The sequence below is a fragment of the Empidonax traillii genome, unplaced genomic scaffold (genome assembly GCF_003031625.1).
Source record: "Empidonax traillii isolate 1590-97213 ecotype Southwest subspecies unplaced genomic scaffold, ASM303162v1 scaffold92:size1159251, whole genome shotgun sequence".
Lineage (NCBI taxonomy): Eukaryota > Metazoa > Chordata > Aves > Passeriformes > Tyrannidae > Empidonax > Empidonax traillii.
Window position 1 is genome coordinate 1066598 of NW_020955285.1, and position 13953 is coordinate 1080550.

Genomic DNA, 13953 nt, shown 5'->3' on the forward strand with positions numbered 1-13953 from the left:
CAGTAAACCAACAGAACAAAATCAAAGCCTTTCTTGGCTTTTCTCTAAAAACATCATTGTGCTTTTGTTCTAACTTCACTGAGCCAGACCACTACAAACTCCATTAAGATCAGTTTATCTGTTATGGCTGTTCACCTCCAGGGACTTAACAAGCATACACCATAGCTGTCCAACACACTAACAGTGTTAGAAACTGAGAATCACTGATGCAAAGGTCCAGAAGACTGTAGGAAAAAGAGAAATTTCATGACAACCCAAAGTCATACAATGACTACCAGCCTTTCTTTTCCATTAAAGGTTATGTGTTACTTTTAAAGACAATCACAGCAGATATCTGCATAAGTCAAACAACTCCCATGTTTCTTGTTACTGCAATCAGATGTCAGGACTTTAAACACACCACCTTGCTGGAAGATCTTTTGAAACCTTAAGACTGGGATATATTACATCAGTAGCCTTGTTTAAATAAAAAAATTACCCCTCTCTAGAGGGAATCTTAATAAAATCTTCTCACATCTAATTATTATTTATAGGTGGAAGAGAAGGTATACCCTAACAGGGGTTTTCCTTTTTCTGACTTCTATTACTTCCCTCCAGGACCAACTTTGCATCTGGAGGGCCTGACAAAAATCATCCCTGAAACGAAGCTGCTGTTTCATAAAACTGCAACAACTTGTGACAGACCAAGAATATTGATCACCTTCCTTTGAAGGACTGGTAGAAAACAAAACTTCCAAAAGCATCGTTGATTTCTGAGATATGTGCATTCAAGGCTTATCTTAGGATTGCACTCAATGTTTAAAGCTTCCCCTCTAGGTCTTCAGGCTAATCCTCTCCTAAACAGAACCAGTTCAATATTAGCCATGCACAGTGAGCTCCCAGTTGCCTGGAGTACGGCTCATCCAGTTTGCCAGGAACCCGTGCCATGGGTCTGTGCTCAGCTCAGCCAGAGCTGGGCAGGGTCATTACCTTAGGCCTAGCCTGTCTCTGTGCACTCAGACATGGCTGTGTCCCAGCTCATCTCTGGGAAGCCAGGGCATGCCATGTCAAAGCACAGAGCCAGCTGGGATGCAAAGACAGGTAATCCTCATCACTGTGCAGGTTTACTCTAGGTGATGGAGACACGACCACACGTATTATCATTTCCCAGGAGAATATGGCCATTTCATGCTTTCCTTCAGGCATCATCTTTGGTGCCTTCTATTGAAATAGCATTTCTGGAGTCTCATTCCATCCCTACTCAAAAAAAGTGCTCCTTAACTGCAACCTAGCACTACTTACAGAAGGCTCCTGCTTACTTTAATTGCAATCTTCTGTTTAAAATATCCACCAGCCATTTGCCCTCCCTCTCCCCTGACAAGCACAGAGGTGGAAATTCTCTTGCTCAGACATGCACAGGACTTCATGAAATATGAAATTAGAATATGGCTTGTTTAAAACAGATATGAATGCCTTTCTTCTACAGCCCACAAAGCATTCTTGTAACCAAAGCCACAAAAAAGGAGGTATTTTTAAATCAGCTGTGAGGATTGATTCACTGATTACTGTCTCTTCCTCCTCTTTATTGCTTCCCATCAGAGCTGGCAAATCACTCTCAGAGCACTCACCAAACCATGCTCTCCCTACTCTTACCTCTACTATTTCCACAGCCTGGTCCCCACACAAGTTATTTTCAGAAGGTAAATCTTTTATTAGTTTCTAACCACCCTAATATACATGCTTCAAATTAAAAATGGATTAAACTGTTCAGCTTTGTAGAACAAGTGATCAGCACAGAGTCCAGCAACTGTCTCCATTCAGTCTTGAAGGGAGGGAGGAAAGCCTGGAGGGACTAGAGGAACTCTAATCACCCAGTTTGGCACTGGAAGCAACACCAAGGAGACTTTAGCCAACAGCAGAAACACAGAGGCTTCTCCAATACACCATTTACATCAACTCTGGCTCGAAATTAAAGGTTTTCCTTTCTAACCATGGTGCCCACAGCAGATGCTGCACTTTCCCTAACCCTGCATGGAGTTCAGTGTGTTTCAAGGCACTGAGACTCCCAGATCCCTCAAACCGAGGATTGGAGGGTCAGTCCCCACGCACTGACCTTCCCTCAGAAATGACCTGAGAAGCAGCACTGACTGCATTTCACACAAGTGCAATGCATTCAGAGAAAAACAGCTAAGTCAAGGGGGAGTCCCTTGCTCTGCTGCCTGGAGTTTCCAAGCTGTCTTTGGAAATGAATCAAATTCATGTCTTCCATGAAACAAAAATCCAAAAGTAGCAGCAGCAGCTTGGTGAAGGAGGCACTAATTTTTGTTCATCCTCCAGTTCTCATCTGCCAGAACAGCTTTTATTAGATGTATTCATCATGGTATTCACCATATGCACTTGTCTTTCCAGAATAAGCCTTGAGCAAAATCAGGCAACACTTTTTTTCTATCATCATAATCATATATCCAAAGTATAGAACAGTGGAGAATCCCTCTCCCCCACACTTTTTTTTTTTGCCTGCAGACCTTTTCCTGGAGTGCACAGAATGTATCTCAGCACATGCATCAGCAGCTTTAAACACGTTACCCTTAGGTATTCCAATGCTTTAATTTTTTGTCATATGCTATTTCTCCTCTGCTTGCCGCCCACCGCCCTCCCCATCGCTCCTGAAATCACAGGCACACTACATATCCCTACCATTTAATTTTTACCTGAGATTTTATGTTCAACCAATGTACCAGTGGGATGAATTTCATCTAGGGCAGTCACAACCAGAATTGCTGTGGGCCTCTTCCATTTCGCTCCATTTTTTTCCGTGTAGAAATTATGACACCTTCACTTTATGTGATTCATGTTGAAATACAGCAAATGGAAGCTGGGGGAGTAAGACCTTCAAATTTTGCCCACTCCCATCAACATCCAACCACCATCCTGTGCAGCACAGTACTTCATATGCAGGCGGGATGAAGATGTTGGCAAAAAGCAAGAAGCCACCACAGCTTCTCGCCTTGCTTCAGAATCTGTTACAAACGTATTTTAACACCCCTCAGATGGAGGCCAGATACTTCATTTAACAATACACAACAGTGCTTTTCATCAGGGGCTTCTGAGAGCTGTAGCAGGAAAAGTTCATAACACTGCTTCCTGATTTTATTAGGAAAGTGAAGCAAACCAGACTGAAACAACTTGCCTAGCCACACAGCAAGTTGTAGGAGATTTAGCATCAGAATCCCAAATGCTTCAGTCCAGTATTTTATGGATTGGACAAAGGTAACTGACTCAGTAGGATTTCTTGACCAGTCAAAACCACAAGTCCTTTGCTTCAAAAAGGACTATGGAACTTCATAGCCTGTCTTACTGCATCACGGGTGTTCTTGTAACCCTTTCTATGCCATTTTTAAAATGTATGTTCATTATCAGGGAGCTTTAATTCTAAGGGAGAAGAGGCAAGCTAGAAATATGTGAGATCTGCCAAGGCAAACATTGATGTAAGGTAGCCAAGCCAGGGAAATTATGGTCAACTCTACAAGAAAAGAAAATATGGTTAAGGAAGAGAAGGAGTGTTTAAGCTCCTATCAGTGACAGCAAAGCCCAGAGTACACTGGCAATGAATTCCTATATTACATTATTATACTCTAGTGGGGTATACCTTTTCCCATTCCTCCCCCAAAGCGGTTACTGATGGTTAACTTGAGAGTCCTATGACCTTACCCAGCTCAGAAACAGCAGAATTATACTTGCACAGCCTCCAAGATATGCAGAAATGCAAATTTTTGTATGTTTTTCTCTTTTCTTCTTTTGAGACACTGAGGGATTTCATAAGCATTTTTTCTGGGAAAGCTACATGCTGCAGACTTCACTTGCAGAGATATCCAAAATGCATTCTTGGAAAAATATGCAGTGAGCATGCATGCACGCAGCTGTAATTCTGACCCCTTCAACGTATTTCCTCTAAGCACAGGGCAGACTTTTCCCCTATTTAGAAACTTTATATGAAGTCCCATATTGCCTTAAAATAAAAGGAATAGAGACAATTAAGTAAAATGTTTGAAATCAGCAGCCTGCATAGGGTGCTGGTCCACCAATGAAACACTGCTTTTTGGCATACATATAAATATTAAATATCCCTTTCTAATATTTTTAGTGTCAGGTTCAACACTGTCATGGATCAGTGTTATTTATCCAAAGCATCCAGTGATGTACAGGAGCCAGAGTGCCATAGAAGATAACAACATCCAACAGAAGTCATGTCAGGCTTGGCAAACAACCATCACAACCATAACAGGACAGATACATCAACAGCAGAAGCGTAGTTATTAACACAATTATTAAATCAGCAACGTGAGCATTTTTAAAATATAAATATACATTTACAGGAAACAAATTGTTTGCAAGCTAACCATTGGCAATCACCCTGACTCAAGAGTTCTGTTATTAAAACAAAACAAAACAACCTGCACACACAGAGGAAAAAAGGTAAAAGGATGGGAGAAAGGGAAGAAATTCAATAAATTGTAACAAAAATCCCATCTCCTGTATCCAAAAAATTAAATAAAAACCCACTTGCTTTCAGAGAAAGAAGGGAAGTAAGGGAAGAGGGAGAATCGGAACTCAGACTTCCAAAGGACCCATTTGTAAATGCACTGCCCAGCTCTAACAGTGCTTTGCCAATGCCTGTGTGAAAACAACCCATCAAGCAAACAACCTAAAAACACCTTCCACTTCAACTAGCTTTGATGTCTTGGCTCTGATCTCTCCATTCATTGTTCAGTAAATAATGGGGGCCACAAACCTACACATTCATAATTGTCTCAACTAAAATGGAAACTGGGTGCAGGCCTGGCTAAAAACCCCCATTTTTTGAGACAGCTTGAAAATGACTTTTACTCCCAGTTTGCTGCAGATGTGTTTGGCTCACACGAGCAGAACCGAGTCTCCTACAAGGACTGAGCTATGCAGCTGCTCAGTGGCAAAAAGGCACCTCCTGCTCACACTTCATTAGCTGCCCACTCCTAATATTTACACTAGAAATTACATGGAAACTACAGGATGTCACCTTCCTACTCACTACTACTCATTTTTCGTAAACTGCACTTGGCGTAACTCACTAGAGCAAAGCACACATTCAAACATGTATAATGAAGAATTTGTGCCCTGGCTGAGGGCAGAATAATAATACTGGACAGCAGCAATGAACTAGTTAAGCTCAGGAGCTGGGGCACATGGAAAACAAGACCCACATTTAAAAGCTCTGCTGGGAACAAAGTGTGAAAGTAGCCGTTCCTGTGGCATGCTTTGTGTCTCCAGGGGCATCTAAGGAAACACTGCACAGTGCAACATCACCTTCCTCACGCAGTCTAATATTTTCCAAAGACCATCACCATTTTCCCTCTGCCAATACAATCTTCTTGAGGAGATGAAAGGACTCTCATAATGTGCTGGCAAAGCCAGAACTCTTTATCATGTTAGGAGCACATGTAAAGGCATGCAGGTTTGCCCTCTAGTTTCCTCAGTTGACTGCAAGGTGGGACAGGACTACAGGAATCAGATCAGAACTGCCACTTTCCAGAACTCACAACAGTTACATGTAACATTGGAGGGAACTCGACCCACATTTGGGAACAGTAATATGGCACCATGGCTGCAGGACAATTTTTGCATGTGATTTGGATAAAAATTACCCTTGAAAAGTACTAAGTGGTCAAAACGAAGGCAAAGCAGCAGTGCATTTTTCATTTGGAAACTGCAATTTTCCTTTAGGGGTAGGAGAAAGCTTCCTCTAAAACTTACAAGGTTTTCCTAGATCACAAAGGATTATACTTTAAGCATGTCTTCCATCTCACCATTGCAATAGCAGATGTATCTTAAGACATTGCTATGAAAAACAGGTGGAGAAAGGAGGTAATTACAGTCCTAATTCAAGTGTCATATAGCAGGTTGTACTGAATTTAAAGCCTTTTCATAGAAAGACAGGAAGAGGACTGAAACACACATTAATAAAATCCCACTTACACTCAAGATGAACTGAAATGTATTATGAACAAGGTGCATCCATCACTTTCAAAGTTATCTACAGACACATCGACTTTATTCTAGTGGAGGTTACTACTAATTAGTTGAGTCCCCAAGATCCCTTAGGAAACACCAGCCACACATTCCCAGTATATAAACCAACAAGTGCTGGGAGAGAAAGGAAAGGGCAAAAAGAAAAGACCCAAAGCTCACTGTGCCTGAGCGTCTGACTTTGCCTTCATGATGAGGGAGTCCCACTGCAAGAACAGTTCAGCCTTCAGCAATGACTGAAGTGGCCATGAGATTTGGCCATGAGATACTCAGGCATGACTGATCATACTTTCAGATTAGTGGGCTTTTTGGTTTCTTTGGCTTTTTTTTTTTTTTTTTTTTGATTGCCCAAATGTCAGAATTATCTTCTTAGCAGAGGTAGTGTCAAACCAGAAATTCAGTGTGTTATCTGTGGGAATTTAAATAAGGCATTTCCCTCCTTGAATTTTCCCCCCCCATAAGTTTTTAAATATTTTTCCCCTGAGAATCATCATCTGACGCTTACATCAGCTTCCTCTGACAGAGCACTCCTGAGAGTCTTGATCACTGGCAGCCTGAAAAACAGCTAAGTTTTATAGCTGATCAAGCCCTAAATCAGTGTGCTGTAGAAAGTATTTCAAAATAATAAAAAAATCGGATTCACCACATACCCTGTTGCAATGATGAGCTGGCAACAATAAGTAAGACAGCAACATGCAACATCCTCTTGAGAGACTCAAGAGATTTTTGTGAAGATTCTTGAACTCACCTGGAAAAACTCCATGAAGAGAGGCGAAGTTCCAAGAAGTCTGTGTGCAGGAGAAAAAAGTAAATCTAAATACCAAAATGAGTTAGTCTTGTACTCCTATTGTACCTGCAGGGATACAAACAGTGAGAAGAAGCCTTCTGGTCATTATTATTTATTTCAAGAAGTACAAACGCAGATCAGGTGTTAACATTTAATTTTATTTATAAAAAAATTGTAGAACGTATTAAATACAAACATTTGGAAAAAGCAATCAAGGCTTCGCTAAGATGCCCATGAAGAGGAAGACAGAGAATCAAGAATTACCAGATTTAGAGTTTTTAAACTAGCGAAAGTAATTGCTATAATTTTTCACTGACATCTTTATAAGTGGTGGCCAGTGGTAGCAAACAATGTTATTATTGTCCTTTTTAAAAAACAGAGATATGATCTGCCATATCTTCCCACTCAACCACAAAATTTAAGGAAGCAACTTTTTCCAGGTTAAAAAACAAAGTAATAAATACTAATAATGCATTTACCCATTACCTACATTCTATAACACTAGACATTTGCTTATAATCACACATGGATATCAAGTTTAATTAAAAAAAAAAAATTGATTATACATTTCAAATCTGGATATCCAGTAAGGTGTTATAAATTTTATACATTTTCCAGTGAACATCAAAATGAGGACAGTGTTTTGAAGTACAGAAACAAAATAACTGAATGCATCGTCTACACTACAAAGGCCAACTACTGAGAGGTGGATTGGGTCTAGTCACGTTCCAGATAGCTGGAAAGTCCTACAAATTGCCACTGAAAGGCTTGTTGGAAGACAAATCATGTCATGTTCTCAGTCTGTGTTAGCTCCACTCCCTCTCTAAAAGCCTAAAGGTGAGAACTGTAGTTACTCTCTCTTCCTCAACCTGTGGTAATTAGGGAGTAAACTACTATTCTGTTCTCTGCGTGGACAAATCAGATTCAAGTTTTCCTGGACTGCTATTGGTATTATACTGCTCCTACGTGCAGTACACAGTGCATACAGACCACTTAACAAGATGCTGAAGCAAGAGACTACAGAAAATACCTCTTCCATCTTTTAAAAAGAGAGAAGCACTTTCACTTGCTGACAATATGGCATTCCCTCTGTCTTCAACTTTACCCTGTATCTGCTTTCGAGCTGCAGCATAATGCACATTGACATGGCTATACGGCCCTAAAGCCAAATTCAGTTCTAAAAATATCCTATTTGAGAGACTGAATCTTTGGGGATAATCAAACTATTAAAAAAAAAACAAAACCAAAAACAAAACAGTACAGATTAAATCTTGGACACACGAACATTCACAGATATCTTCCATTCTGCCTTATATTTGCCAGAACAGCAAAGAGAACTGCCAACTTATCAGCACTCACAGGATTACTACTGCAAAGACAAGAGTGCCAGGAGTGTTATGGGATACAGTGCCAGCAGCCAGCTAAAGGATGGACTGGCTGCGAGACCACAGGCAGAATACTTCTGACAAAGCTGCCCTTTGGGGGTGGGCTGAAGTTGCCCTATGTATCCTATTGTGAGTAGAGGGTTGAACAAATGGACCCGCATCCTGATCATGTGTCAGACCCTGTTACCGAGGAAAACATTTTCCAATTACCATATCTGCTCTCAGAGCATGGAAGGGACTGCCTATGTGGATGCTGCTGGGCTGGAATTCTTAGCCAATTATTTGCAGATCAACATCTTGAAGGACAGCTAAATACCTCTCTTACCAGGCAAACACAGAGCAGCAATTGCTGGATATACCAAATATATGGTTTATCCATATATTTGGCAGTGGTTCATTTAGCTGCAAGCTTGAAAACAAGGTCAATTCCAGCACTTTTCCCAAATCCAACAACATCCCTTACTGCGAAACAGATATGATTATCCTGCTCTCATCATGCTCAGTATACTTAAAGCAGTCAGTGCAATGAGAACCCTGATGCAGGCTTGTACTCAGATGAAATGGTCAGGCCAGTTTCACCCTATTCCCTTTTTTCCTTTTAAGCAATTATTGATATGCAGGATCCATATTTCACAAGCCACAACATATTTTTTTAAGATACTTAACAACAGATATTTAACAGCCAGAGCTCACTTGACCCAAAAGCCTTGCTCTCCTCCAAGGAATTCACTGCCACCCAAAGCAAACAGAAAATCACATGTAGAGGAAATTTGTGAAGAATGGGAGGTCAGAGTACTGAAGAATTTGAAAGAGACAACAGTCAATCTAGTATGCTGACTGCTTCTCACTCAGTGCTCAGCTTTTAGCATGACATATACACCACATCTGAACAAATAAGGGGTTTGGTTTTGGTTTTCTGTCTTGGCTGTTTGGGAGGTTTTTTTATTTTCTGGAATCTTCAAGAAGAGTGGGCCATTCATCCTTCAAGTCAAAGACAATAAATCATTATCTTGGCATCAGCGTCACCCCTCATTACGCTATCAGAACCATGCTGCACAGCATTCCTACTGACGTTTGAAGTCACACTCTTACGATCCACTTGAGTCAGGTGATGGTTCCATTCCAAAACCACACAACATTACCAAGAGCAGAGTATGGCCCAAGTTTTAACCTAGTTTAAAATATATTTTACAAATGCATTCCTACAAATCTGATCACAGCAAAATACATAGTGGTGTTTAAATGGCAAGAAAGTTGAATTCTAATAACTCAATCTTTAAACTAGTGAGAAATGTGGGCAATTTTAAAAGAAAACAATAAACTTCTCAAATACAGACATTTGTGAACTATACATGCACACACACACTCACACACACACGCACCCACTTACTTCACTCAGTGTCGGATTAAGATTACACAAGGCAATTTTCAAGGTTGCATTTACAACCACAATGACAAGAACAGCGTTTTTGAGGTAGCTGAAGTCAAAGAGCAAACCACAGCACAAGCAAAGAAACAGGTGCTCGCACTCAGACCGAGCCCACTCTTTGGAGACACGTTACCATGTGCGCAGGGGTGTGTGTTGAAGAGGCACGTGCTCCATGGGGAATGAAGTTCAGTGGCACTGGAGACCTGATAAGCTGTTCTCCAGAGAAGCTTATGCTAGGAGACCAGATGCACAATCAAGGGACCACGGCTTAAATCACTGCACATCAGCTGAGCTGTGGTAACAGTCTCAGTGCTCTTGGTCTGTGGCAGTTCTACCGACAGCCCCGTCTCACGTGCACTGAAGCAAGTATGACTGTGGCGGTTGAAGGTGTTATTACTCAGAGCTGTCTGTCCCACTTCTCTCCTAGATGCTACTGCTTGCAGAAAGGTATGTGCACTCACATCTCAGCCACTCCAGCCTGCAGCCTAGCATTCAAGTTCAAACCCACCTCCACAGTATTACTTGCCAATGGACTGTGAACAGGAGCAGGGGAGACAGACTTGAGTTCCCTTTCTCAGGTGCAATAACATCTTTCTCACACTAATAGTGCAGAGATAACAAACTGCCACAGCTTGAATCACCAGACTTCACTTCTTCAAGCCCTTTGCTAGCCTACGACAAGAGGAGTTGAGCTAACCTCACCGCAAATGCCAGGCAACATGGGCATAAGGGGATAACAGCTGTGGCTGGCGGACAAGCTGCCTCAGCCACAGTAACTGCATCCTGTCTCTGGGCATAAACAGAGCTTGATCCTGCCTGAATTATAAAACTGTGTGAAAAACACTCATACACACACACACATAACGTCATCAAGAAGCTTTCTATAAATCAACTGGTTGCATGGTTTACTGCTGAAAGTCTTGAAGATGGGATGGAAAACATGGCAAGATGTTTTGCAAAGGTAGCAAGAAAAAAAATCGACCTCCTACGATTAGGTCTCTGTTGTGTAGTTGCTGTATGAGAGAGATGGCACAGATGAGAAGTTGTTATTCCACTGTCTTCCTCCGGTAGTCTGATGCAACTCTGCCTGCTCTTTATATTTGCTCAGAAGATTTTTGGCTTCTTGGAGATCCTGAGAAGAGTTTTCCCCGTATTCTTCTTTCAGCCACTGCCTGAACTGCAGAAATTGAACATACATATACAGTATGATGAAACAATAACATGAGATTGATGGAGAAGTAATACTTCTTCCTGTCCTAGAGAATTTCCAGATTCTTTAAGATTATAAGCAGAAAACTACTCCAAATATTGCAAGCCCTTCAATAGCAGCACAGAACACATAGGCACAGGAAACATGTTTGAAATCACTGAGATCCCTTACACCTCCTAAAATGACAGATTTGTTGAACAGCATGGCTGACTGGAGTAATACAGAATAATGAACATCTGCTGGGCAAGGAAATCCTGGACTCCCTGTTCCTGCTGCATAGATAAACAATAAGATGAATTAGTGTGGAAGCCCCTATGATCAGCCACCTTGCCCAAGTCACAACAGGCTGCAAGAAGCTTGAAGATCAGAAAATTGAACTACTCTTACAAATGCTGAGCTCACAAACACCAGTAATAAAAAATGTACTGTAGATATCCCAGAAGGTATCTTCTAGGAAGAAAAAGTTCAGGAGCTTTATAAGCCATAGCACAGGACCCTATATGTTACTGACATGAATGACTGAATATGGTATATGGTAACAGAAGTACCAGGTCCAGCTGAGGGATAATCCAGCCCTGTATCCTGGTATGAGAGTACCCAGATGTATATGCTGAGGCAAGAAGCAAGCAGAGGTCCCAGTAGTCCTGGGAACATTTCCTGAGCCATTTCCTCAGCTCGCAGCAATTTTCAACTCTGGTGCTTTCAGAGTCTGAGGCAGTATCTTTGTGTTTGATAACAACAAATTATTTTTCTGTCATGAGATCACATTCTTAAACCCACAATTTTTTCCCCCAAGGTATCTGCATGCCAACAAGCTCCATAAGTGCATATTGTATAACACTCCCCCTCTTTTTCCTTGATTTGGACCTGCCAACTGATAATCCCATCTCACAGGAAGGAGTGGAAATTTCACATGTTCACTTTCTCTGTCCACTCAGTTTTATAGACCTTAATCACATTTAGATCCTTCTCTGTCACATCTTTGCCAGTTGGAAAATTTGAGTCCAACTGAGGAACTGTCCAACCCCTGACAATTTTGTTGCACTTCTCTGCAGAAGCAGCTAGTAAACACAGACCCCAGCTGTTATATCCCAGAGGGGAAAATACTAATTTTCCAAACCTTAGCCTTCATAGCTTTATTCTGTTTGGGGCTCATGAGCAGCTTGATCCATAAAGACCATTTGCTAGGACACTGGGAGACTAGATCTCAACACAGTCCCTCCCTCTCATTTGGTCATGAGGTGCTGAGTCAAATCTGAAGCCTCAGGATACCAAGTGAAGGTTTGGAACAGGTACAAACCATGCTATGATCCTAGTGACTAAACCCCACCCTGTAAGACTAAAATCTAAAGGACACTGTTCCAGAGACCCTACAGGATACCAAGACCCTGTAGTGGCACAGCAAAACACCCATGCTGCTGAAATCTGAAAAAAGTTCACACCCTTGGCAGATGGCATTATTCCACTGAAATCAGGTGTGTAAACAGACACCTGCTAAGGATGTGGTTGCTGTTAAGAGACAGTAAGAAACTCCAGCCCAGCCAGTGAATACAGGTGGATACTTCTTTTTGCAACCTACTGCCTCCCCCTCAGTGAAAAAAGACAGAATGCACCGTCCATGGAGGATGAAAAAAGAGAGACGTTACTGTCTTTATCAGGCTATTTGCATATAGCCCTAATTGTCATTGCTGTTAGACCAAACCAATTAGAGTAGAAATGACTGTAAGAGAGGAAGGAGACAAGTCTGGAAAGTCCCTCTCTGACTTTTGTCTCTTAAAAATCAGTTATTCTACCATTTACACCAGTTCCAAACGATCCAGGAAACATTCAGTTAAATATTAAAAAAACGCAAATATTTACAGTTGCAAACTGCATCATACAAAACAAATGGTAATTTCTAAACTCTGAGCTTTCTGCAGCAGAATCATAGAGATGGAATAAAAAAACCAACATCCTCTGCCTCATGTATTTTGCTTTCCAATTTCGGTTTGCTTCTGTTGTTGTTGTTGTTGATTTTTAATAAGCACCATAAGCACAAAAGTCCAGAGAACAGCAACATGCTGAGCAATGGAAAATGAAGGGGGCAGCCAGAGTAGGTTGTTAACATAAGTGGAAGTCACCAATCACCCAGAGGGAGCAGGTCTTTTGCGTGGGACGGTTCTTTTTTGGAGTAAGAAACTAATTTTTGTCTTATGAAAACCACTTGGCAGTCCTACTCTTCCCTTAATTCTCCTAAGCTTAAAGCCTTCAAAGGTTAATAAGAAAAAAAAAAGGAGTCAGATTTGAGACTGCCCTACACACCAGAAAATTTATTGTCTTAGCAACAGAAGGTGAAGGGGACACAACATGTAAGTCATAACGAGAACCTAGTTTAACTCCTGGACAGCAAAGACTTCTGATTATGATTTTTTTCCTGCTTACTATTCCAAATGAATGTGTTGTGGGGAAAACAACTATTTTATGCCACTGGTACTTATAGGTCAGTCTTTCTGCTGTGTTCTGAGCAACTCACCCTTTAGTTTTTACCCCTATAAAGGCATGGGTTTTGTACTGTGTTTTCAAGCAATCGCTAGATTGAGAGCACAGTCAGGCAGGAGGTATTTAGGTCCTGTGCTCCATCCCTTCTCCCATCTAGCATTCCTTGATACCATCAGTTCCATCTGTGCCCTCTCAGTGGAGCAGGCTGGGTTAAGAAGCCACTCCCTCAAAGCAAAAACAGGGAGTCAGATAAACCACAGAGACCACAAACTAATGAAAAGTAGCCCATGATCTGACTTGGAGCTGTGTTTCACAACTCTTGTTTGCAGTTCATTTACCTGATCAACATCATGTTTTTCAAACTCCTGTAGCTGTCTCTGGAAGCCCATGTTTGGATTGGCACAGGATCTCGCTGCGCGGACAACAGACAATGCATCTTCCCAACCAAAGTCTGTGATGGTCATGATGTAGGCAACCACCAGTGTTACACTCCTGGAGACACCTGCAAGGCTGCACAAAAAATGAGGTGAAATACACTAAAGCAGTGCTGTATACTTCATCTGTCACAGTTAAAAGCATCATTTCCCAACATCACAGCAGACTGCTGTGTTGCTTGTCACGA

At 41.4% G+C, this 13953-nt stretch overlaps 1 protein-coding gene across 1 annotated transcript in view; it reads right to left on the minus strand.

The window, feature by feature from the left end:
• Positions 1-6966: 6966 nt before the first annotated feature.
• DUSP22 (dual specificity phosphatase 22) overlaps positions 6967-13953 on the minus strand; it is a 44403-nt gene continuing 37416 nt past the window's right edge. Inside the window, exons 6-7 of the mRNA XM_027881670.1 lie at positions 13670-13841; positions 6967-10820 (exon numbers count right to left, since the gene is read on the minus strand). Of these exons, the coding sequence (XP_027737471.1) occupies positions 10635-10820; positions 13670-13841 (358 nt within the window). The 3' untranslated portion in view covers positions 6967-10634. The remainder of the gene's footprint in view (positions 10821-13669; positions 13842-13953) is intronic.